The sequence below is a fragment of the Macaca fascicularis genome, chromosome 8 (assembly GCF_037993035.2).
Source record: "Macaca fascicularis isolate 582-1 chromosome 8, T2T-MFA8v1.1".
NCBI classification, from domain to species: Eukaryota; Metazoa; Chordata; class Mammalia; order Primates; family Cercopithecidae; genus Macaca; species Macaca fascicularis.
In genome coordinates, this window is record NC_088382.1 from 154,258,555 (window position 1) to 154,285,149 (window position 26,595).

Here is a 26,595-nt window from a genome sequence, read left to right on the forward strand (position 1 = left end):
TGGGGCTGGAGATGGGGTTCTGGCTGTGAGGGTGGCCATAGTACCACAGCCAAGATGCAGGCTGCCTGCCAGTGGGACTGCACAGAGCCCCAGCCCTGCTGTCGCTCCAACCCAGACAGTGCTCTTGGCCTTCATGGGCCTTCCTTGGCAGAGCTCTGAAGCCATGGCCACCCAGGTTGAAGCCTGATTCCTTTTTCCATGCAGGCCAGGACCCCACAGCTATAAGATACGAGGACAAAGGCACATGAGCCTACGTGTGAAGGGCAGTGGCCTGGAGCACACACTCCTCTAGGAGGCCACAGCCTCTACTTACAGCAGAAAAGGCCCCGCCACACACTGGCTGGGCAGCTGGCCCAAGATGGGCCCAAGGAATCTCAGGCCTTTGTCTGGCTGTCTCCTGGCCCTTCACTTGCCTACTCTTGGGTACCCACTGTGGGCTGCATGCTGTGCTGAGCAGCAGGGGCTCAGTTCCACAGCCTCCAGCTCAGGCACGACATTCCCAGGCCCTTCTGGAAGAGGGCGAGGAGGTGAACTGCAACGCCAACAGGAGCACAGCCCCTAGGACTTCACCTGCTTCTTGAAGGGCCCAGGACCAGGGACTGGGCTTCACGGGCCAGCCCAGCCTGCCTGGCACCCTGCTCTGGTCCCCCTCTGCACATGCAGAGCCCAGCCGCCTGCCAAGCTCTGCCTCTGCTGTGATTTTGTGTTGAAAAGTCGGGTGAAACTGCATGGCTTCCAAAATCTCCCCACAAACAGCTGACGGACTGGGTGGTGCCTACACCCAACACTGTCCCCAGGAACCTCCCATTGCCCTGTGGCCTCCACCCTGCCTCTGTGCCCACAGCAGCTTGTGAGCCACCTTCCCCACACCTGGGCTGGGGGTAATAGGGGTAAAGCCCAGCAAGGCCCTGACCAGGGGCTCAATCTCTGCAGAGGCAAAGGCCAGACCAGGGTGGGCTCTCACTACCACAGAACAGTCCATGACATGTCTGACCTGGAGGGTGTGTGTGCATGCGTGCATGTGTGTGTGCGTGCATGCATTTCTGGACATCAGTTCTGTGGCTGTGCCCTGCAGATACCCACAATGTGAGGTAGAGGGCGGCTTGCTGCAGACACAGGGCTGTCTGGCTGACGGCACCATGGCCTGGGCCCAGCACACCTGAAGCATCGTCTTGGAGAGCCCTGGGCAGACTCTGGCCTCCCACGTTGCCCCAGGCAGCCATCAGGATGGGTTGACAGCTCCAACTTACGACCCCATGGGGCAGCTTCGGGGCAGCTCAGGTGCTGCATGACCTGCATGTGAGCCGCGGTCACTGAGCCGCTGCCTGCTCACAGGAGCCTTCTGCCAGGATCATGCCCAGAACAGACAACCTGGGTCTTGCCAGGGTAGTAACCCCTCTAGGCCATGGATGGCAGAAGGCGAGTGCAGCAGGCATGCAGGGGCCTGACCACGGCTGCTCTGCCCTCAGCCTCTTCGTGCCTGCCCTTGTCAGGGAGCGGGACTGGCCGTGGTGGGCTTGGAGCAGAGTGGATGCAGCCATCAAGGTCCCACGCCCTCGTGTCTGCCAGGGCTCCGGAGCTCTTCGCCTCAGTGCTAGGTGGGGCTCCAGAAAGAGGCCACACAGGGTGTGGGGTGTTTCGGGAGGTGTGTGTCAAGCCACAGCCCTGTGTGGAGGGCTGCCAGGGACTTCACCAGCTGCCGCCCAGCACAGTAGGAGCCCTCTCCACTGCCCTTACCTGAGCTGGAGGCAGAGCCCGTGCATGGCCTTACCTTTGGTGTCATTGACGGGGTCCATGTGTCGGTAGATGTAGCCTTCCAGGTAGGAGTGGAACTTGGGAGTGGGCGGGAAAAAGGCTAGGCAGATGGCCATGAGCTCCCAGCCGCGGGCCAGGCTCTCCAGGCGGAAGTTCTCAGTGGTCTGCCGGCACAGCTGGATGTAGAGCTCGTCCCGCAGGCCCTGCACGCTCCAGCCCTTGGTGGCGACCTCCAGGGCCACGTGCAGCGGGTCGGCCTTGGCCCGCCGGTCACCCATGTACATTTGAATCAGCTTGAAGAGCTCGCAGGCCTCCTTCTTCACGTGCCGGTCGCTTGTCACGATCATGGGCTTCTTGATGGACTCGCTGCTCCAGGCCAGCATGTTGGCGATGGACACCTTCCGCCGGAAGAGGCCCTGAGTGTGCTTGTTGAAGTGCTTGGAGGCCCAGTTCTCGATGTCCGTCTCCGAGGAGGGCTTGCGCAGCGTGAAGGTGGGGAAGACGCAGCTGGCGCTGGGAATGCCGCTGCGGCTCTGCCGGCTGCTCTCAAACTGGGCACAGGCACCGAGGTCCTCAGACTGAGAAGGACAAATGGGGCTGGGCTGTTAGGGGGTGGAGGAGGGCCAGGCAGTTGGGCTCACTGGGCCACAGTCCCCAGAAGTGTGAGCTGCAGCCCCACCAGAGCCAGTCAGGTGAGAGGCCTGCCCTGCTCACCACAAGGCTGCCTGAGGGGGAGGCCCAGGGGAGCCCAGCCTGTCCACAGATGCGGCTGGGGCTCTGGAGCCCTGTACTGCCAAGGTGTGGCAAGGCAGCCTGCTGATGGGTGACCCAGGTGACCTGGCTGAGGGTGAAGCAGGAGGAAGGGGAGCATCCGCTGGCATCCCCAGGGGGCTGACCTTACTCTGCCACCCCCTGAGAAGTGTCAGTACCCTTGTTCAGGCACGGAAGCCTGCAGTTCACACCAGGTAAAAGCGCTGTCTGGTTCCCAATCCCTTCACTGCTGTGACCCCAGGCCCTTCCTCCAGCCTTCACCCCAGGCCAACCTCCAGGAGGCCCCTCCCTGCCTGCTGCTCTGAGAGGACCCTGGTCCACGCACCCTGGGCATCTCTGCCCTCTTGTCCTCCTGCATCTTGAGCAGTGGACAAAAGCACAGCCTGGAAGGTGTTCTGAGGTCTCCATCCTGGAGACTATGGAGGCCACCCAGGCCCTCAAGGCCTCCCCACCCCAGGAAGCTCCCTGGGTTCCTCCTCCACCCTCCTGGGTCCTCAGACGCTAGGCCTGCCCTCTGCCTCACCCCGTGAGGCAGAGGCTTCCTGTGTCTGCAGCCGACCAGTGTGAAAGGCCAGGGTCAGGAGGTGAGAACAAGGACGGAGATGCTGGACAGAGGTGCACGTGGCCTCCACGGGATCTGGCCTCCTTCAGCTCCAGGAGCCAGGTGGGGAACGTGCCAGAGGCCCCAGGCTGGGTGCAACATCCCTGAATTCCTGGGGCCTCTGACCCCTCAGCAGTTCTTCCTACCCGAGGGAGCCTCGGAGACTGGCATTGAGAAACACCAGGGAGCCCCCGACACCCTGGCTGCCCGCTCCTCAGGAGCCCCGGCCACGGCTCTGGTGGCCGCCACCCTCCCAGTCTGCTGAGGCTGCCTCTGTTCTGTTGCTGGAGTCAGGGTGTGGCCTCCAGCTCCCAGGTGCCCCCAGGATGAGGAAGGCACTGCCAGGGAACCCCCAGCAGCCCACACCCCACGGCGGCCTCCTCATGGACTCCCGGCTCAGCTGTGACAGCCTGCTGGAGTGCCCAGGGCCCCGGAGACACAGGGCTTCAAAACTCTGCGTGCTGTGTGCACGCCCTGGACGCCAGGTCTCCTGTGCCCAGCCCACGGGGCCCACTCTGACTGCGCTGGCCCCAGGCCTTAGCCCCAGGCCCTCAGGCTCAGCTCCACCCGCAGGGCCCTCACCTGTGAGGGGTGGAGGTAGGGCTCTGGCGAGGCCAGGTTGGTCTGCACGGAGATGCTCTTCTCCAGTAGGATCTGGGGGAAGCCGAGCTTCTCGAAGGTACCCCTCCTCCAGTGCTTGTTCTCCTGCTGGGCCAGCGCCTCGTCCTCGCTGAAGGCCCGCACCACCGGCCCGGGCATGGGCAGTGGCAGGGCGCCGTCGCTCTCGTAGCCAGAGCCGTCCTGCTGGGAGTCCCAGCTGCTCCTCTGCTTTATGTGGAAATGGGCCTGCTGTGCCTCCCAGGCCAGCCGAGCCTGTGCCAGGAAGGGCTCGGCCGCGCCCCGCGCCCCGTCGGCCTCACCTTCCGCTCGCTTCACAGGAGCGAGGCTGGTCCCGCACGGGGGCTGTTCCTCCGCCAGGGGCTGCTCCACAAGCAGGTCCCCGGGGCCCTCGGTGGGGGTGGCACTGGTGGCTTGGCACAGAGAGGGCTTTCTGCTCTTTCGCTTGCGCGTGCCCGGGGAGTAGCCTGTGGAGGACAAGGTGTCCTGCTGGCTGGACCAGGACATGGCGTCCTCCTGGGCCTGTGGCAGCGGCGTGGGCGGCTGGCTGTGCCGCAGCTCAGGTCCCTCCATGGTGCTGTAGTCTCCGGACTTGACGCCCAGGCGCTGGTCCCTCAGCAGGCAGGGGCTGGGCTGCAGGGAGTAGGAACCCCCGCCGGGGTTGGGCGCGTACTTGTGCCGCGGGCCGGCGCGCAGCTTGGGGCTGGAGCCCGCCTGCTCCACATAGACCAGCTGCCGCACGTACTCCTTGCCGGCCGGACTGTACTCCAGGCTCAGGAAGCGCTCGGGGCACTTCTGCTTGGTGAGCACCAGCTGCTGGCAGGGCGAAGGCGGACCCTGCTTGTTGGGCTGGAGGAACGGCCGGGGCTTGCGGCCCGGGGACCGCTGGGGAGAGCCGGCCTGGTAGCCCCCGCCAGCCTCGAACTGCACGTCCATGGGGGGCTCATCGTAGATGGGGGCCTGGTACTCCACTGGGGGCTCCTCGTAGAGCGGGGGCTCATAGCCATAGCGCGGGGAAGAGGGCTGCGAGTCCCCGGAGGGCTTTCGGGGCTGGGCCAGCAGCGGGGAGCTGCTCCCGGGTAGCTCGGCCCTCTTCAGGAAGGGTGACGGCCTCCTCTCTGGGAAGAAGATGGTGCCGTCAGCCTCCGGGGCGAAGGTCTGCAGGCTGGGCGAGTGCTGGCTGCCGGAGGGTCTGCGCGAGCGGACCCCAGGCGGGCCGTCTGGGGCGTAGCCATTGCCCTGGGCGGCGAGAAAGCTGGGCTCGCGGTCAGCGACCTTGATGAGCATGCGCTCTTTGGCACCCAAGTTCCACCGCAGCGAGGAGGTCCTGCGTGGGGGGTGGACGGGCACAGGTGACTGCCTGCCTGCGGCTCCCACGAACCCTCTGTTGTACGCTTTCCTCACTGGGGCCCTGTGCCCTGGAGCCCCTCACACCTGCCCTGGCCCAGCCCTCACAGCCCTCCCTCTGGGGCTCTCCTGGAGCTGCCGCCCACGACCAGGCGTCTGTCTGCTCTGATCCCAGCCCCTGACCGGGCACAGAGCTGCTTCTGTAACTACAACAGGGGGCGGCCTTACCGCGGCCCTTACTGTGGATGCTGTGCAAGTGTCCTCCGAGCTGCCTGGGCCGCCAGGCAGGCTCCCGGGCCCTGTGTTCCTGCTGAGCGGTGGCGTTGGACCTGTCCCAGCGGTCCAGGTGAGCCCAGCAGGAGCAGGGCACACCACCAGCATCCCACACACCACCAGCATCCCACGGCCCCATTTTCCAACTGGGAGCTCCTGTGAGCTCCAAAAAGACGGACTGTCCTCCTCTGACCCCGCCCGTCACACGCTCACTCCAACATCTGCAAGTTCCACTAACACCCGCGCCTGGCTGAGGGCACCGCAGTTCCCGGAGTCACGCTGTCTGCGTCCCCACCAGTCCTCCCAACCCAGTGCATGAGCCCCACTCCCTCCTCCGCAACAAGGGAGACCCTGCCCTGGGCAGCACTGCAGAAGCAATGCCCACACGTGCTCCACCCCTGGAGGCCCAAGGTCAGCACTGGTCCTGTGTCCACAGCCGTGCCTGCCATGCAGGGTGCTGGACCCAGGATGCTGCCAGGGAGAGATGAGGGGCCCCTCTACAACCTTCCATCTCCTGGAGGCCACTTGGGTGTGGTTCTCTATTTGGGATGCATAGCACTTTGTACACCTGGGGCCTGACGTCTTCTACAGTTTCCAAATGTTACTTTTACCCCGTTTCCTCTCTCCTCTCTTCTGGGAATCCAACTGCACTCTTTCTTACTGTACACCACGTGGTTTGGTTTTGGTTTTTTGAGACAGAGTCTCGCTCTGCTGCTGGGCTGGAGTGCAGTGGCACAGTCTTGCCTCACTGCAACTTCCACCTCCCAAGTTCAAGTGATTCTCCTGCCTCAGCCTCCCGAGTAGCTGGGATTACAGGCATGTGCCAACACACCCAGTTAATTTTTGTATTTTTAGTAGAGAGATGGGGTTTCATCATGTTGGCCAGGCTGGTCTCGAACTCCTGACCTTGTGATCCGCCCACCTCGGCCTCCCAAAGTGCTGGGATTACAGGCGTGAGCCACCTCGCCCAGCCCCGCGTGGTTTTCATGCGTGTTCTGCAGCAGTTTCCATTGCTTGGCAGCTCCACACTTCAGAATATTTTCTTCTCAGCTGCCTTCCAGTTTACTACTTTTCTATTTAGCTACGTTTAATCTGCTCTTAAATGGACTGTCTTAGTCCATTCAGGCTTCTATAACAAAATACTACAAACGAGGTAGCTTAAAAATAGGGAATGGCTGGGAACGGTGGCTCACGTCTGTAATCCAAAGACTTTGGGAAGCTGAGGCAGGAGGATCACTTGAGTCCAGGGGTTCAAGACCAGCCCAGGCAGCAGAGCAAGTCCCCATTTCTATAAAAACAAAAACCAATTAGCTGAATATGGTGGTGTGCTCCTGTAGTCCCAGCTACTCAGGAAGCTGGGGCGGGAGGATCGCTTAAGCTCAGGGAGGCCAAAGCTGCAGTGAGCCATGATTGCACCACTGCTCTCCAGCCTGGGTGACAGAGTGAGACCCTATCTAAAAAAAAATAAATAAATAAAAATAAAAAGAGCCCCAGGAATTTGGCCAGGCATGCTGGCTCACATCTGTAATTCCAGCACTTGGGGAGGCTGAGGTGGGAGGATCACTTGAAGCCAGGAGTTTGAGACCAGCCTGGGCAACACAGTGAGACCCCATCTCTAAAACAAACAACAAAAAAAGTAGAAACCCCACACATTTTACAAGCCAGTTGTGTCCCTCTGATTGATGTGGGGTCTTTCTGGACAAGGCCACATTCTCCATTGCCTGGGGGGTTGCTGAGGCAAGACCAGGAAGACATGGCACGCCCTGACCTGCTGGCCGGGCGGCAACCTGCTCCAGAACACTGGGCTGTGTGCCTGCTCAGCATGGCCACACCACCCAGGCGAGAAGTCAGGGCAGCAGCCAGGGGCAGAGTGCAGGTGCCTGTTCCTGGGATTTCTGCTCATGGCTGCTGGAAGCTGCTCCCAACCTGACACCAGGGGCTAGCGAGGCAGAGTGGATGGTGACAGCCAGTATGGCAGGGGCCACCAAACCCTGAGGGCCAGCTGTGGTGTCAACCCCTCCATGGCCTGGGGACACTGAGGGGTGACGGGCTCCAGAGTTCGGGAGATCTGGGGTTGAACTCCAGTCTGTTGCTCTGTGGCTGCAAAAGCTCAGATTTCACTTAATATCTTTCTGCCTCAGTTTCCTTCTCAGTTATGATGAAGATTCAACAAAACAATGTGCATGTAGTAAGGCCCTGAGCTCAGCACTGACACAGAAAACCCTTGGTAAATGTGAACCATCAGTTTCGCATATCTGTGACTCTTTTTACCACTTAACAGGGAAGGGCTGGCACACGGTCCCAGCACAGGGTGCCCTGCTGTGTCCCCAGGGAGGAGCCTTTCTGCTGTCCGTCTAGGGTTGCTGAGGGAGGATGGGGGGCTGGCAGGCGGCCGGAGGGTGGGGTAAGTGTGATGGGAGGTGAGGGCACGGGAAAGGCTTGCTGGTCAGATGCCACACTCTATCCCAGGAACGGACAGGGGTTCTGCTCAGTTGGGGCAGAGATGAAGAAAGGTAAGAAGGCCAGAGGACCTGCCCCCATGCTGATGATCCCACCTGGCCAGGGGAGGAGGCTGGCACTGCCACGCGTGTGTGCCAAGCACCTCCTCAATGCAGGCCGAGGCCTGTGCCGAGCACCGAGCACCGGAGTCACAGATGGGGAAGCCCCGAGAGACCCAGACACTCTCCCCAGGCCATGCAGCGCAGACCCAGTGGCAGCTAGGTGAGGACCACGCTAGGTGAGGACCATGCCCCATGGTGCCCAGAGTGTCTCTTAAGAGGTCTCTCGCTCTGCCCCACCCACCCTTCTGCCATCTAGGCAGCTCCGCTCTCTCCCTGGGGCAGCTCCTGAGCCTGCGTTTCCTCAACCCCATTGCCTGGCCCTTCTCCTCAGCTCCCCCAAATCACATCCAGTCTCCAGGCCCCGCCGACTGTAATTCTCACCCCTAGTTGGCTGAGCTTGTCCTGGGCCCCCGGGGAGCACTGAACAGCACCCATGGCTCAGCTGCCCTTGCTGGGCTTCCTCCTGGGCAATGTCTGCCCTTTCAGCCCGTCCAGCCTCCCTGACGGGCCTTCACAGCCCCTCTTCCTGAGCCCAGCTCGTTCCCATGTCTCTGGGGCAAGTGGAACCCCAGGCCTCTCTCTCCTCCCCCTTCTCTAACCTGTCCTTCTCCTCCTCACCCTCCCTGCCATACCTCTCTGTAGGGCAGGGGCACCAGTGCAGAAAGACCATCTCCCCCATCTCTCAATAAAACAGAAATCAAACATCACAACACAGGCTGTTCAGTGGACACTTCCAAACTGCAAGGGAAGTTGGAAAATCTTAAGAGCGGTCGTGGCCTCTGAAAATGCTGAAGTCAGGCGGGCAGGGCAGACTCAGTGACAGAGGACAGGATGACACTCAGGGCCCTGAGGGCTGTTTCTCCCAGAGCCTATTTTTGGAGGAAGAATTGGGAGTGCTGCACAGAAACCAAAGCAGAAACAAAACCACAGCCAGAAGCGCTTCCCTGTTGCTTTCGCTTCTACGAAACAGCTGCTGTGCATGCAAAGCCTGGATGGAGCTGGGAGAAGTGGGCAGTGGCAGCAGCTGACAGGCTCCCAACCCAATGCTGCAGGTTTCCGAGGAAAACACTCCGCCAAAGTTCCTAAGTACAGACACAGTTATACTCACACAGAACAAGAAACCATACGTCTGAAATTCTGCTTGAAAAACAACTTCACGCCGGGCGCGGTGGCTCACGCCTGTAATCCCAGCACTTTGGGAGGCCGAGGCGGGCGGATCACAAGGTCAGGAGATCGAGACCACGGTGAAACCCCGTCTCTACTAAAAATACAAAAAATTAGCCGGGCGCGGTTGTGGGCGCCTGTAGTCCCAGCTACTCGGGAGGCTGAGGCAGGAGAATGGCGTGAACCCGGGAGGCGGAGCTTGCAGTGAGCCGAGATCGCGCCACTGCACTCCAACCTGGGCGACAGAGCGAGACTCCGTCTCAAAAAAAAAAAAGAAAAACAACTTCACTCCTCCAGGCCCGGGGTCCCCTGTGACCTCACACTCATCTGTGTTCCCTCTGGGCGTGACCCTGCCAGGCTGCCTGCCAGGGCGACCCCACTGCTATCCCTGCTGTTCTAGGTGTGGTCTCTTGATAGCCTGAGTGCTGGTATCAAGCTGGTGGGACTTCTCTGTTTTTTCCTATCTCAGTATGCGGAGAACACCAGAAGCAACGTGCTTTTACCAGGCTGAGGTAATAGTACGCCTTCGCTGCAACTCAGGGCTGGGTTAGCTCCCTGGCTTTTGTTTATAATTTCTTTTTCCTGAGTGAACTGCGTCCATATAATTTATTTCACAGGGACTTTATTTCTTGCCATCTCACATGGCATCACACTGGTCCATTATGCTGATGGCAACTTGTGAAAGGAAGCACCAGGCATGCTCTGGGGGCAGAGTGGGGCTTCCAAGGCCTCCTGAGCCCAGCAGGCCTGGCTGGCTCTCATCTGTTCTGCTCTCAGCCCCTGCGGGGCTGGCATGGGGCTGGACACCAGCTCTCCTCCCACTTCCCAGAAGCACCCGCATGGCTGTGGCAGCTCACACCTAGGCCTCCAGCATGTCCAGAGGGAAGCTTCACTCCTGATGGGAGTCCAGGTTGGCTGAGGGCGGTATCTCTTACCAGCGGCCACAATGGAACCCTGGCACACTCAACATTCCACTCCAGGAGATGTTGGCACGGTCTGTAATTGTGCCCAGCTTGCTGCATGGCAGGCCCTCTCACTGACTCCCCAAGGAAGATAAGTTCCCTCCTTCCAGAAGCCCTAGATCATAGGAAGAACTGGCTTGGCAGATTCCACTGGGTGCCTGCTCTCAACCAATCTACAAGTGCCAATCTGGCAAGCGTGAGTCTCACATCCATGCATCATGAGAACACACAGAGCACGCAGGTTTCAGCAAAAAAGGACTGAGAACGTCTCAGGACAGGGTCTGGCTATCCACTTCCCGGCCCTGCTCCACCTTTCCAGCTAAACATGCATATATCACCCCAGGGCACTGCCGCCCCAGACATGCATGCATCACCCCAGGGTGCGGAAATCCCCCCGAGGCAGTGCCCTGCTGCTGCACACCGGCAGGCCTCCCTCATCCCCCTGTGGACCCAGTGTCTTCTTCTTCCAGACACCACTGAACCTCTGTCCCAAGGTCTCAGTGACAGGACGACAGCGACAGGGGAGGGGCACGAGGAGGTGGCCAAGCTGCCTGGTGTGGAGCAGCCACCAACTAGGTCACTGGAGGAGGCCAGGCTGCCACCACCACACTGGCCAAGGGCCAGGGATCGCCCTCAGGGATGCACAGCACTACTCACAGCAAACGCTGGGCTGGGCCGCCCAATGCAGTGGCAAGGCCTCTGCTCCCTGCCAGGTCCAGAGGGAGCCCAATGCCCCACACAGAGCTCGATGTGGGCTGTCTCCTCCCAACCATTAGTTTACGGCCCAGAGGTGCAGCTGCTGGCCCTGTGTCAGGGGGGCCTGGCCAGCACATGGACACACTCGTGGTCTGAACAGAGATCTTCATCAGGCTGAATCGCCAGCCAGGTGAAAGGTGCCAGCCCCTGAGAGGGGCCAAAGGCACAGCAGAGGCAGAAGACACAGGAAGCGCAGCCACTGGAGGGTTGCGAGCACTGCGGACCTCCAGGAGGATCCTTGGACCTTCGTGGAGACCAACACCTGGTATGTCAGCTCGTGGGGCCAGAGTTGGCTCCATGGGACTGAAGGAGGCTGAGCCACCAGAATGGCCTGGCAGGTGTGAGGAGCAGGACGCTGGGGCGGGGTTAGCTCAGCAACCCATCCCCACTCCTGACATCCCCAGAGAGGCCAGAAGGTCCTCCTCACCTCACCTGGGACACCTGCTTCCCTGAAAGCTCTGTGGGAGCCGCAGATGAGCTCAGGGATACTGCCAGTGAGTCAGACTCTTGATTCTGGGGAGAATGGTGCCCTGGTGATGGCAGAGCTGAGGCGGTGCCTGGCAAACAAAGACCAGGGGGGCCCGTCCATCATGAAGGATGCAGTCGTGCTGGTCCGCTAAGCACATGCTGGGTCTGCAGGAAGCCCCAAGGCTGGTGACCAGAGCCAGGACCTGACCTGCCACAGTGGGGGTGGTCCTTCCACTACGAGCTCTGTCACTTTGCACTGACCAGTTAGCTGCCCAGATCCATCTCACTGATGAGGAAACGGAAGCTCGGGAAGGCTATAAAACCTGTCCTCCATCCAACAGACACACTGCTGGGACCAGGGCAGGCTCTAAATCCCTGCCGCAACCCTAATGTTCAACAAACACAAACGTAAGAAACAAACCATCACCACTTCCAAGCTCCAGCCGTTCAATCGTCTGTGCAAAATGCCAGAGCCCCCTCGGGTCCTCCATTTCCTCCCCAGCACCACAGTGCTCCTGGGTGGTCCGTGCTGTGGACACCCACCCCCCTACAGAAACAGCAGCTGGCCCTGGCCCTGCATCTCCCGCAGCCAACTGGTCATCTCTTGGCCAAAGAGGAGAAATCCAGGTGCCTGCCCCTGCCTGGACATCCTGGGAGGTGGAGGGAGCTCCCTGCCCGCCCAGTGTGAAGGCAGTAGGTCTTGAGGGGAGTCTCCAGAACCTTCCAGCAGTCTGTGAGGCTGACCCAGGACTACTGGAAGCCAAAGCCCACCTCTCCACTGTGACTAGCGCCAACCTTCCAGAAGGGCCTGGCAAGTGCTTTGGCACGTGTGGCCTGAGCTGCCAGGGGTGGACCTAACTGAGGACCCTCCAGCGCTTTGCCGCTCCACCAGCAGGAGGGAAGCCCCTCAGGCTCCAGGCTGCCTAAGCTAGGCAGAGACAAAGTTCCTAGACAGGGGCTGCCAATGGGCCTGGGGCAACTCTAAGGGGCTTCTGCCCAGGCCCCTGGCACTGTGGCCTCTACGGCCTTTCTAGCTCTGGCCCTGTGGTGTTGCTGCTACGCGCCACGCACCTCCCGCTCGCAGTGAACCTGGCTCGCTGAGGAGCCCATCCTCCCATCAGCAAACAGGGCCACGCCTGAGACACGGGTTCTACCTGTAGTGAAGAAGCTGGCCGTCCGCGCTGTAATCCCGGTAAATCTCATAGTCCTTCTCAAGGAACACTCCTGGTGGTGAAGAACTGAAATACAGTAAAATGAAAGAGACATGAATGTAAGTGCAATCATTTAAAAATACCATAACCAGCCTCTCCCTGACTTAAGAATGTGGCACTGCCACCTCGATTTCCTAGAAATAACCTGGTTCCTGCCCACAGGCTGGATTCTTCATCTTCTGCCCTGAGTCCACCTCCTTCCAGCAGGGACACACCACTGTGGCCCATCCAGAGGCCGGGGGCGCCTGGGACACCTGGATTTCAGAAGCTTGAACCACTGGAGCTAGGGCTGCTGTTCTAAGGGCACAGAGATGGGGTTAGTGAGAATCACAGCTTCAGCCAGACATAAAAAGATGACCTGGGAAGGAAGTTTGGTTAGAAATACCCTTGGAGACTGTGACTGCTGAAGGTCAGGGTCTGGAACATAACAAATATCTGTGAAATGAATGGCTGAGTAGGCGATTATCCCGACAGATATTCACAGGTATGTGATCAAACCGTAAGTATTTATGATTTAAAACAACTCTCAGTAGTCCAGAAGTAGAAGAAAATTTACTTAATCTGATTAAGAATATCCAAATTAAACTCAAGGCCCTCAGCGTATTCAGTGGCAAAAGGCTGAGAGCAAACCCATGAAAGTCAGGGCAAGAATTATTTATCCTTACCACCATTGTTTAATACAATATTGGAAGTGCTAGGCAATGCATTTGGACAAGAAAAAAAAAAAAAACCCATAAAAGATTCAAATATTGGAAAGGAAGACATAAAACTGATCATCAGTTGTCAGCCTAGAGAAATTAAAGCAATCGAATGAGCAACGAGCAGCAGTGTGGGGACTTCGCTTACATGCCACCTGCCATCAGAGGCTGTGCTGTGTGGTGGCGACTGGCTGGAAACCAAGCCCACCTTTATTAAAACAACAAAAGTACTAGGCACAGGTCAGTGAGGAATGTGCTGTATCAATGTGAATGAAACTGTCAAGTCTTGTTGAGACACACAAAGGAAGACCTGAATACATAACAGAGAAACACACTCCTGAATGGGAAAATTCAATAAACATAAAGAGATGACTTCTTTCTAAATTAGTTAATACATTTAATGTCTTTTTTTTTTTTTTTTTTTTTGGCGGGGGGATGGAGTCTCACTCTCTCATCCTGGCTTGAGTGCAGTGGTGCAATCTTGATTTTGGCTCACTGCAACCTCCATCTCCCAGGTTCAAGCAATTCTCCTGCTTTGGCCTCCCAAGTAGCTGGGACTATAGGCCCCTGCCACCACGCCTGGCTAATTTTTGTGTTTTTATTAGAGACAGGGTTTTGCCATGTTGGTCAGGCTAGTCTCGAACTCCTGACATCAGGTGATCCACCTGCCTTGGCCTCCCAAAGTGCTGGGATTACAGGCGTGAGCCACCACGCCCAGCCATATAATTCTAGTAATAATTTCATTAAGTGGCGACAGTAGGGAGCTGAAGAAAAATTTCCAGCAGGAGTGCTTTCAGAACTTAAGAATGTTTGGTATGTTCATCCCCTACTCTGCTCCCTGCAAAAAGCCCCATGTAAAAATAGCTGAGAAGTAATCCAGAAAGGATTTTTTTTTTTTTTTTTGAGACGGAGTCTCGCTCTGTCACCCAGGCTGGAGTGCAGTGGCCGGATCTCAGCTCACTGCAAGCTCCGCCTCCCGGGTTCCCGCCATTCTCCTGCCTCAGCCTCCCGAGTAGCTGGGACTACAGGCGCCCACCACCTTGCCTGGCTAGTTTTTTTGTATTTTTTTTTAGTAGAGACGGGGTTTCACCGTATTAGCCAGGATAGTCTCGATCTCCTGACCTCGTGATCCGCCAGTCTCGGCCTCCCAAAGTGCTGGGATTACAGGCTTGAGCCACCGTGCCCGGCCGCAGAAAGGATTATATAAACAGTAATATAAAGCTACATAATTAGGCTGGGCATGGTGGCTCATGCCTGTAATCCCAGCACTTTGGGAGGCTGAGGTGGTGGGTGGATCACTTGAGGTCAGGAGTTCAAGACCAGCCTGGCCAACATGGCAAAACCTCATCTCTACAAAAAATGCAAAAACTAGGGCTGGGCACGGTAGCTCACACCATAATCCCAGCACTTTGGGAGGCCGAGGTAGGCGGATCACAAGGTCAAGAGTTCGAGACCAGCCTGGCAATATGGTGAAACCCTGTCTCTACTAAAAATATAAAAAAATTAGCCAGGTGTGGTGGTGCATACCTGTAGTGCCAGCTACTCGGGAGGCTCAGGCAGGAGAATGGCTTGAACCTGGGAGGCGGAGCTTGCAGTGAGCCGAGATCACTCAACTGCACTCCAGCCTGGGTGACAGAGTGAGACTCTGTCTCAAAAAAAAAAAAAGAAACAAAATACCCCCGAAAACTAGCCAGGTATGGTGATGAATGCCTGTGGTCACCGTATCAGGAGAACTGTTTGAACCTGGGAGGTGGAGGTTTGCAGCGAGCCGAGATCATGCAACTACACTCCAGCCTGGTGACAGAGTGAGACTCCGTCTCAAACAAACAAACCCCAAAACTAGCCGGTACGGTGACACATGTCTGTGGTCACTGTGTCAGGAGAATCACTTGAACCCGGGAGGTGGAGGTTTGCAGTGAGCCGAGATCATGCAACTGCACTGCAGCCTGGGTGACGGAGCGACTGTGTCTCAAAAAAAACCCAAAAAGCTACATAATTAAAGCAGTGTGGTACTAGTAGACGGATGGATTCTGGAATGCAACAGAAAGCCCAAGTATTGACCCAAATATATACAAGAATTCAGGAGACAGGGATTAAAATTTTTATACACAGCAAGTAGGCTGGAGACCAGTCATGTGTCTGGCGACAGGGACTAGGTAAGCACATTGCTCCTACTGAGAAATATGACGTGGCTGCTGAAATACGGTTGTGGTAAAATATTTTAAAAACCTCAAGGATATATGCCAGAAAATTAATGCAGGTTGATGAACCCTTATCTAAAATGCTTGGGATTTAAATGTTTTGGATTTTGGATTTTTAGGATTTTGGAATATCTACATATACATATACAAAATGAGATATCTTGGAATAGGACCCAAGTCGAAATACAAAATTCATTTATGTTTCATATATATCTTATCCACACAACCTGAAGGCAATTTTATATAATATGTTTAATAATTCTGTGCATGAAACAAAGTTCTGACTGTGTTGTAACTGCAGGTTAGGTGTGGCATTTTCCACTTGTGGCATCATGTTGACACTCAAAAAGTTCCAGATTATGGAGCATTTTGAATTTTGTGTGCTTGGCCTGTGGTAGACAGTACTAATATCTATTACAAGTGTTTATTTTCTTTTATGTAATTATACATATCTTCTATGACGAAAGTACACTGCTTCTCAAATAAAAAGGTCATTTAAAAAATGTTTTAAAATCAGTTGTATAAACAAATGGCAAAGTGGCCAGGCACAGTGACTCACGCCTGTAATCCCAGCACTTTGGGAGGCCAAGGTGGGGAGATCACTTGAGGTCAAGAGTTCGAGACCAGCCTGACCAACATGGTGAAACCCCGTCTCTACTAAAAATACAATAAATAGCCAGGTGTGGTGGCGGGCGTCTGTAATCCCAGCTACTCGGGAGGCTGAGTCAGGAGAATTGCTTGAACTCAGGAGGCGGAGGTTGCAGTGAGCTGAGATCTTGCCACTGCACTCCAGCCTGGGCAACAGAACGAGACTCCATCTCAAAAACAAAACAAAATAAAAAAACAAGTGGGAAATGTTGAAGTTGGCTGGTGGTCAATATCTTCAAACACGTACTTATGGTACAGAACAAAAAGCCAGAAATACGGACTGTGTCTATGTGGAAAACCACACAGGGGAAGACATCTCCACTACTGCTGTATCCGTATCAGCGCGTCCCTCCTGCCGTTTCTGACTGGTCACCTGACTGACGCTCTGCAAGTGAGTCTTCAGCGTCCTGCTCGAGGACCAGCGGAGTGTGGGCTCTTCTGCTACTGAACTAGATGAGTGTCGCGTTCCTGAGGCAGTAATGCCGTGGCTGTGCTAGCAGAGCACTCTGTCGACACTACTCCAGCAAGTACTCATCACAATAGACTCAACTTACACAGTTGTCAGAAACTCTGAAATGAAGCATTTCATCACAGCAGAATTACTTTACAAAAATAAAAATGACCCTTACACTAATGTATGTTCTCACGTGACTCACTCGTTGTTCACTGATGGGAAGTTAATGACCTTGTGTTGATTACAGCATCTAAAACTGTGTCAAGAGATGATAAACTTGCTTAAGACTATTAGCCTTTTGGCAAGAAAAGTTGCTTGAGGAATTGAGGACAGTGAGAGCAACACAACAGCCCTAGGACCCCAGTGGTTTCCATTGCACTCCAGTGGTTTCCGTCGGACCCCAGTGGTTTCCGTCGGACCCCAGTGGTTTCTGTTGGACCCCAGTGGTTTCCGTCGGACTCCAGTGGTTTCTGTCACACTCCAGTGGTTTCCGTCGGACCCCAGTGGTTTCCACCACACTCCAGTGGCTTCCGTCAGACCCCAGTGGTTTCCGCTGGACCCCAGTGGTTCCCACCACACTCCAGTGGTTTCCGTCAGACCCCCATGGTTTCCGTCACACTCCAGTGGTTTCCGTCACACTCCAGTGGTTTCCATCACACCTCAGTGTTTTCCATCACCCTCCTGTGTTTCCCATCACCCTCCAGTGGTTTCCATCGGACCCCAGTGGTTTCCATCACACTCCAGTGGTTTCCATCTGACCCCAGTGGTTTCCATCAGACCCCAGTGGTTTCTATCACACTCCAGTGGTTTCCATCAGACTCCAGTGGTTTCCATCAGACTCCAGTGGTTTCTATCACACTCCAGTGGTTTCCATCAGACCCCAGTGGTTTCTATCACACTCCAGTGGTTTCCATCAGACCCCAGTGGTTTCTATCACACTCCAGTGGTTTCCATCAGACTCCAGTGGTTTCCATCAGACCCCAGTGGTTTCTATCACACTCCAGTGGTTTCCATCGGACCCCAGTGGTTTCCATCAGACTCCAGTGCTTTCCATCGGACCCCAGTGGTTTCCATCACACTCCAGTGGTTTCCATCAGACCCCAGTGGTTTCCATCACACTCCAGTGGTTTCCATCACACTCCAGTGGTTTCCATCAGACCCCAGTGGTTTCCATCAGACTCCAGTGGTTTCCACTGGACCCCAGTGGTTTCCATCACACTCCAGTGGTTTCTATCAGACTCCAGTGGTTTCTATCACACTCCAGTGGTTTCCATCAGACTCCAGTGGTTTCCATCAGACCCCAGTGGTTTCCATCACACTCCAGTGGTTTCCATCAGACTCCAGTGGTTTCCATCAGACTCCAGTGGTTTCCATCACACTCCAGTGGTTTCCATCACACTCCAGTGGTTTCCATCAGACCCCAGTGGTTTCTATCACACTCCAGTGGTTTCCATCACCCTCCAGTGGTTTCCATCACCCTCCAGTGGTTTCCATCAGATTCCAGTGGTTTCCATCACACTCTAGTGGTTTCCATCAGACCCCAGTGGTTTCCATCAGACCCTAGTGGTTTCCACTGGACTTCAGTGGTTTTCATCGGACTCACTCCAGTGGTTTCCATAGGACCCCAGTGGTTTCCTTGGCTCTTAATGAGCTGACAGATGTTACTGGTACTGCTGTGTTTGAAGGAGTCAATGTTGAGCTTGAAGTGACCAAAAAATTAGCCTCTATCACTTGCTCTACGTGGAACAACTGGAACACACAGTATTTTCAAATAAGTTGTAAAAATACTAATTTTGTATGACCTGAAGTGGAATCTACTAAGATGAACTACAACTGATCATGCTAAGAATATACATGGATCAGAAAAGGCTTACTTAGACAAACTTACAAAGCATATGAAAACTGAAGATCATGTGAAAATATAAGCCTATGTTGATTATGTTATTCATTAGCAGATACTTTGTAAAAAATATTTGCATCTATTAGGAGTTACTGAAACAGTGGCGTCAACATGAACTCCATGCACTCTCATGACTTAGCCATCATTAGTTCCATGAATTTTTGTCAGAAATCGATGATACATATTCTCACATTCCTGAGCACACAAAGTTCAACAGCTTAGCAGTGGCAAAGTTTTACTGTCATTTTTTAGAAAACTCTGGGCCAAGACTAAAATTTTCTGCATGAGAAAAACCTCCCTCAACCACTGTTAAACACTAAAAAGGGCTGGGCATCATGGCTCAGCCCTAAAATCCCAATGCTTTAGGGGGCTGAGTTAAGAGGATCACTTGAGGCGAGGAGTTCAAGACCAGCCTGGCAAGATAGTGAGACCTTATCTCTACAAAAAAAAAAAAAAAAAAAAAAAAGAGAAAGAAAAGAAAAGAAAAGAAAAGAAAATTAGCTGGGCACAGTGGCATATGCCTATAGTCCTAGCTGCTCTGGAGGAAGATCACTGGAGTCCAGGAGTTCAAGGCTGCAGTGAGCTGTGATTGCACCACTGCATTCTAGCATGGGTAACAGCAAGACCTTGTCTCTAAAAAAAATTAACTAATTAAAATAAATAAATGCACAATTAATGACTTTGGAAATTAATTTTTGTTGCAGACTTGACAACATTTCTTAATGAATTCAACCTAACATTACAAAGCAAACGGTGCTTACGTGCGAAACTTATATTGCAGTAAAGTTATTTCGATGACAACTAACGTCTGAATCATAAGTAATGTTGGCTGGGCACAGTGGCTCACGCCTGTAATCCCAGCATTTTGGGAGGCAGAGGCGGGCGGATCACGAGGTCAGGAGATCTAGACTATCCTAACACAGTAAAAGCTGGTCTCTACTAAAAACACAAAAAATTAGCCAGGTGTGGTGGCAGGAGCCTGTAGTCCCAGCTACTCGGGAGACTGAAGCAGGAGAGTTATGAACCCGGGAGGTGGAGCTTGCAGTGAGCTGAGATGGCGCCACTGCACTCTAGCCTGGGCAACAGAGCGAGACTCTGTCTCAAAAAAAAGAAAAAAAAAAAAAAGTAATGTCAAGCTGCTTTATCTACTTCCCATGGTGTCTAAAATTAAAACAGAAAGTGAGATTTCCATTCCCACACAAATTTGCAGCAGATATATTTTCTGAGCTCAAAATATAGATCCAGCAGAATTTGATAAATGTCTTCCAAATCATATGCTCATGGACTGATACCAGTATTTGGCAGTATCTATCTGTGTAAAAAGACATTTTTGCAGATGAAGCGTGTAAAATGTCATCACAAATAACAACAGATGAACATCTGCAATTGGTTCTGATAGGAATGCCAACTCCTTTTGGTTTCTCGGAGCAACAGCACCAGCCCCCCGTTGTTCCCTGAGCACACCAAATACTCTTCCTTCTCGGGACGTGGCACTGGTGCTTCCTCTGCTGGGATGGCTTCTCCTCATATATCAAACAACTTTTGCTCACAAGATTTAAGTTCTTGCTCAAAATGCACGGAATCTCTATCAATAACTTGGAGAAGGGGAAAAAAGGGGGAACGATTATAAGAAAACTCAATCAGCTGAATCTAACCCCAAATTGACACAAATGATAGCCATTGAGAAAGACATTAAAAGTTACTAAAGTCCGTATGTTCAAAAAGCTAGAGAAATGACTGAATATGTTAAGTAGAGACATAAAATACACAAAAAAGAACCCAATCAAAGCTTTAGAGATAAGCATTATGATGTCTGAAATGAAAAATACACTGGGGCTGGGCATAGAGGCTCACACCTATAATATGAGCACTCTGAGGGGCTGAGGTGGGAGAACCACTTGAGGCCAGGAGTCTGAGACCAGCCTGGGCAACATAGTGAGATCTCTTAAAAAAAAAAAAAAAAAAGTAAAAAATTGGCTAGGCACAGTGACTCAGCCTGTAATCCCAGCACTTTGGGAGGCCAAGACGGGCAGATCATCTGAGGTCAGGAGTTCGAGACCAGCCTGACTAATATGATGAAGCCCTGTCTCTCCTAAAAAACACAAAAATTAGCCGGGCACGGAAGCATGTGCATGTAATCCTAGCTACTTGGGAGGCTGAGACGGGAGAATTGCTTGAACCTGGGAGGCAGATGTTGCTGTGAGCCGAGATTGCACCATTGCACTTCAGCCCGGGAAACAAGAGCGAAATTCCATCTCAAAAAAAAAAATTATATATATATAAATTAGCCCAGTGTAGTAACATGTGCCTGTAGTCTCAGCTACTTGGGAGGCTGAGAGGATTGTCTGGGCCCAGGAGGTTGAGGCTGCAGTGAGCCGAGACTGCATCACTGCATTCCAGCCTGGGCAACAGCAAGGCCTTGCCTCAAAACAAAATCAAATCCACCACTAGAAAGAAAAAAAAGTTTAGTGAATTTGAAAGCACAACAATAGAAATGATCCAAAATTAAACCTACAAAAAACAAAGAGGAAAAACAAAGAAAAAAGAGAAAGTGGGACTGAGCGCAGTGGTTCATGCCTGTAATCCCACTACTCAGGGAGGCCAAGGCAGGTGGATCACTTGAGGTCAGGAGTACAAGGTCAGCCTGGGCAATGTGGTGAAACCATGTCTCTACTAAAAATACAAAAATTAGCCAGGTGTGGTGGCGTGTGCCTGTAATCCCAGTCACTCGGGAGGCTGAGGCAGGAGAATCGCTTGAACCCAGGAGGTGGAGGTTGCAGTGAGCCGAGATTGTGCCACTGCACTCCAGCCTGGGCGATAGAGCGAGATTTCATCTTTTTTATTTTATTTTATTTATTTTTTATTTTTTTATTTTTTGAGACGGAGTCTTGCTCTGCCACCCAGGCTGGAGTGCAGTGGCCGGATCTCAGCTCACTGCAAGCTCCGCCTCCCAGGTTCACACCATTCTCCTGCCTCAGCCTCCGGAGTAGCTGGGACTACAGGCACCGCCACCTTGCCCGGCTAGTTTTTTTTTTTTTTTGTATTTTTTTAGTAGAGACGGGGTTTCACCGTGTTAGCCAGGATGGTCTCGATCTCCTGACCTCGTGATCCGCCCGTCTCGGCCTCCCACAGTGCTGGGATTACAGGCTTGAGCCACTGAGCCCGGCTGACTCCATCTTAAAAAAGGAAAGAAAAGGAAAGAAAAGAGAAGAGGAAATCATCCCATGGAGTCAGAGAGCTGCAGGACGACTTCAAGTGACCTGAAACATAACTGGAGTGCTGGGTGGGGGTTTGGGCACACACAGAATCTAAGGAAAGGGCCAGGCACAGTGGCTCACACTTGTCGCACTATGGGAGACTGAGATGGGAGGATCGCTTGAGCCCAGGAGTTTGAGACCAGCCTGGGAAACACAGAGAGACACCATCTCTACAGAAAAAAAAAAAAAAATTTGGCAGGGTATGGAGGTGTGTAAGCTTGTGGTCCCAGCTACTCAGGAAGCAGAGGTGGGAGGATTGGGAGGATCGCTTGAGCCCGGGAGGTTGAGGCTGCCATCATTTGTGATTGTGCCACTGCACTTCAGCCTGGGCTACAGAGCGAGACCCTGCCTTAAAAAAAAAAAAAAAAAAAAGTTTTGTTTTGGAAGAAAAAAAATGACTGAAAATTTCTCAAACGTGATGAAGACTATAAACTGATAGGTCCAAGAAGCTACATGAACCCCAAGCATAAGAAACATGAAGAAAATGACATAAACGCCTATCTTAAGCAAATTGCTTAAAATGAGCAAAATAGAGAAAATAAAGGAGCTAGAGCCAGGTGTGGTGGCTCACTCCTGTAAATTCAGCACTTTGGGGGCCAAGGCAGGTGGATCGCTTGAGTCCAAGAGTTTGAGACCACCCTGGGCAACATGGTAAAACCCCATCTCTACCAAAAATACAAAAACAAGCTGGGTGTGGTGGTGGGCACCTGTGGTCTCAGGTGCTGAGGTCGGGGGATGGTTTAGACTGGGAGGCAAAGGGGTGCAATGAGCAGAGATCATGCCATTCCACTCCAGCCTGGGTGACAGAGCCAGGCCCTGTCTCAAAAAAATAGAATGAAATTGGCTGGGTATGGTGGCTCATGCCTGTAATCCCAGCACTTTGGGAGGCCAAGGTGGGCAGATCACTTGAGGTCAGGAGTTTGAGGCCAGCCTAGCCAACATGTTGAAACCCTGGCTCTACTAAAAATAGAAAATTAGCTGGGCATGGTGGTGCATGCCTCTAATCCCAGATACTTGGGAGACTGGGGCAGGAGATTTGCTGGAAACCAGGAGGCAGAGGCTGCAGTAAGCCGAGATCACACCACTGTATCCAGCCTAGGTGACAGAGTAAGACTCCATCTCAAAAAAAAAAAAAAGAAAGGAGTTAGAGTTAAAAGACACGTTATGTAAAGAAATACAGAGATAAGAATGACAGCTGATTTCTTGTTAGAAATAATGCAAGCCAGAAGACAATGAAGTGGCAAAAAGAATAAATCTTAACCTACACCCAGCAAAAGTAGCCTTCAAAAATGAAGATGAGGCCAGGCGTGGTGGCTGATGCCTGTAATCCCAGCACTTTGGAAGGCTGAGGTGGGCAGATTAACTGAGGTCAGGAGTTCGAGATCAGCCCGGCCAACATGGTGAAATCCTGTCTTTATCAAAAAAAATACAAAAATTAGCAGGGTGTGGTGGTGCACGACTGTAGTCCCAGCTACTCGGGAGGCTAAGGCAGGAGAATCACATGAACCTGGCGGGCAGCAGTTGCAGTGAGCTGAGATCACACCACTGCACTCCAGCCTGGGCAACAGAGTGAGATTCCGTCTCAAAAAAAAAAAAAATGATGGAAGACTTTTTCAAAAACACAAAAGCTAAAAGAAGTCATTACCAGCAGCAGACTTGCACTTCAGTAAATGTTACATGAAGTCCTTGAAGCAGAAAGAAATGCCACCAGATGGACATGAATCTGGATCCACATAAGCAATCAAGAGCACGGGAAACAGGAACTGTGTGGGCTGATGTAGAAATGTTTGCTTAGTATTAAAATCTCTTTAAATGATAACTGACTGTTTAAAGTAAAAATGATAACAATGTATTGAGACATTGATAACATGTAGAAAAGTAACATACTTGACAGCAACAGGACAAAACTGGAGAGAAATGGAGCCTAATAAATGCTGTTAGGTTCTTACATCATTTATGAAGTGGGATAATATCATTTGAAAGTTGATGATGATAAGTTAAGATAATACATAAACCCTAAAACAATCACTAACAAATAGCAAAGACCATAATTAAGAATCCAACAAAAGGAGATAAAGGTGAATTTAAAAATGCTTGATTAATGCAGAAGGAAAAAAAAAAAAAAGAAAAAGGGATTGAGAACAAAAGAGACAACAAACCAAACAGCAAGATGACAGATTTAAGCCTAACCATATACATCATCGCATTGTGTTAATGGTCTAAATCCCCCAATAAACAGGCAGGGATGTTCAGATTGAATAAAAACATGTGACCTAATAATATGATGACTACAAGAAAAATCATAATAAAGACAAAAGAATAGGTAAAAAGTAAAAGGTTGAAAAAAGAAGTACCATGCTAACACGAATCAAAAGAAAGCTGGAGTGCCAATATTAATGTAAGTAGATTTTGGAGCAAAGAATATTTCTAGGAACAAAGAGGGTCAATGATGACGGGATTGATCCGTCAAGAAGACATAATCCTAAATGTTTATGTACCTAACTACAGAGCCTCAAAATACTCCTGGGTATTTTGAGAGAAATAAAAATGTATGTCCAAACAAAGACTTGTACATGAACGTTCACAGCAGTTTTTTTTTTGTTTGTTTGTTTTTGAGACGGAGTCTCGTTCTGTCACCCAGGCAGCTCTGTCACCCAGGCTGGAGTGCAGTGGCCGGATCTCCGCTCACTGCAAGCTCCGCCTCCCGGGTTTAAGCCATTCTCCTGCCTCAGCCTCCCAAGTAGCTGGGACTACAGGCGCCGCCACCTCGCCCGGCTAGTTTTTTGTATTTTTTAGTAGAGACAGGGTTTCACCAGGTTAGCCAGGATGGTCTCGATCTCCTGACCTTGTGATCTGCCCGTCTCGGCCTCCCAAAGTGCTGGGATTACAGGCTTGAGCCACTGCGCCCCGCCTCACAGCAGTTTTATCTGTAATAGCACAAACCTCCAAACAACCCCAATGCCCATCAAAAGGTAGTACATCCATACAGTGGTACCTACTAGGCAGGGAAAAGGAATAAATACTGATACATGCAACAACATGTCAAAGCAGTTACATGCGGTGGAAGATGACAAAAAAGAGAGCATACTGGCCGGGCGTGGTGGCTCAAGCCTGTAATCCCAGCACTTTGGGAGGCCGAGACGGGCGGATCACGAGGTCAGGAGTTCGAGACCATCCTGGCTAACACGGTGAAACCCCGTCTCTACTAAAAAAATACAAAAAACTAGCCGGGCGAGGTGGTGGGCGCCTGTAGTCCCGGCTACTCGGGAGGCTGAGGCAGGAGAATGGCGTAAAAACCCGGGGGGCGGAGCTTGCAGTGAGCTGAGATCCGGCCACTGCACTCCACCCTGGGCGACATAGTGAGACTCCGTCTCAAAAAAAAAAAAAAAAAAAAAAAAAAAAGAGAGCATACTGCTTGAGCCCTTTTATGTAAAATTCTACAAAACACAAACTAATCTACAGTGAAAGAGGTAGATGGACGGTTCCTTAGGAACGTGGCGGATTGTGCAGAGACAGGCAGGGGGACAGGAGGGCAAGGAGGCTTCTGGCACCAGTGGAAAGTGCCTTAATTGTGGTGATGGTCATGGGTGTGTACATACAAGACTTACCAAAATACATGCTTTAGGCCGGGCGCGGTGGCTCAAGCCTGTAATCCCAGCACTTTGGGAGGCCGAGACGGGTGGATCACGAGGTCAGGAGATCGAGACCATCCTGGCTAACACGGTGAAACCCCGTCTCTATTAAAAAATACAAAAAACTAGCCAGGCGCGGTGGCGGCCGCCTGTAGTCCCAGCTACTCGGGAGGCTGAGGCAGGAGAATGGCGTGAACCCGGGAGGCGGAGCTTGCAGTGAGCTGAGATCCGGCCACTGCACTCCAGCCTGGGCGACAGAGCGAGACTCTGTCTCAAAAAAAAAAAAAAAAAAACAAACAAACAAAAAACAAAATACATGCTTTAAAAGTGTGTGGTTTATTGCCTTTCAATTTTCCTTCCATAAAGTTGACACACTTGGAGAGACAGAAACATCAGGGCAAGGGCAGGAAGATATCCATCCAAATGTTAACAAAAACACAGAGTAGTAGGTGTGGGGAACATGAAGACAGAGAGGACAACAGAAAAGCTTATATGCTGAGGCTGGCGCAGTGGCTCAGGCCTGTAATTCCAGCACTTTGGGAAGTTGGGGCGGGCAGATTACTAGAGGTCAAGAGTTCGAGACCAGCCTGGCCAACATGGTGAAACCACATCTCTACTAAAAATACAACAATTAACCAGGCGTGGTGGCTCATGCCTGTAATCCCAGCTACTCAGGAGGCCAAGGCAGGAAAATTGCTTGATCCTGGGAGGCGGAGGTTGCCGTGAGCTGAGATCGTGCCATTGCACTCCAGCCTAGGTGACAAGAATGAAACTCTGTCTCAAAAAAAAAAAAAAGAAAGAAAAAAAAAAAGCTTATAAGCCGAGCAGAACATGAGATGATGAACTAAACCCTCTTGTTACAGCGGCAATCTCATCAATGACTGTAACAATCCTGCCAAACAAAAGACGGGTGTTTGGACTAGATTTAAAATATAAGCCAAACGGCTATACATCATTTACAAGAAATAGACCGGATGGATGAAGGAGGCAAATTCTAACCAAAGAGAAACAATGGCACCACAAACTCTAAAAGTTGACTTCAAGGCATTTTTTTTTTAAGTAAGTGCACACTAAATGATAAAAACTATAGTAGAGTGAATAATAAACCAGTGACATAGTCATGTATCATCATCATGATCAAGTGCCGTGCACCCTTCATGACCACACGTGCTGTCCTCCGCACGAACCGCAGCGCGGTGGGTCTGTTTACACCGGCGTCACCGCAGACTTGTGACTACAGTGTTGTACACAACCACACTAGGTCATATAAAATTTTCAGCTCCATTATAATCCATGAGACCACTCTCATATATGCAGC

At 52.4% G+C, this 26,595-nt stretch overlaps 1 protein-coding gene across 11 annotated transcripts in view; it reads right to left on the reverse strand.

Moving 5' to 3' along the window:
* The window catches only part of ARHGAP39 (Rho GTPase activating protein 39), a 144,501-nt gene that overhangs the window by 14,831 nt on the left and 103,075 nt on the right, over positions 1 to 26,595 (reverse strand). For all 11 annotated transcript variants that reach the window (XM_073999820.1, XM_045399404.2, XM_073999825.1 and 8 more), the window contains 3 exons: positions 12,431 to 12,514; positions 3,710 to 5,072; positions 1,772 to 2,333 (listed from right to left, as the gene is read on the reverse strand). In XM_073999820.1, coding sequence (XP_073855921.1) covers positions 1,772 to 2,333; positions 3,710 to 5,072; positions 12,431 to 12,514 — 2,009 coding nt within the window. The remainder of the gene's footprint in view (positions 1 to 1,771; positions 2,334 to 3,709; positions 5,073 to 12,430; positions 12,515 to 26,595) is intronic.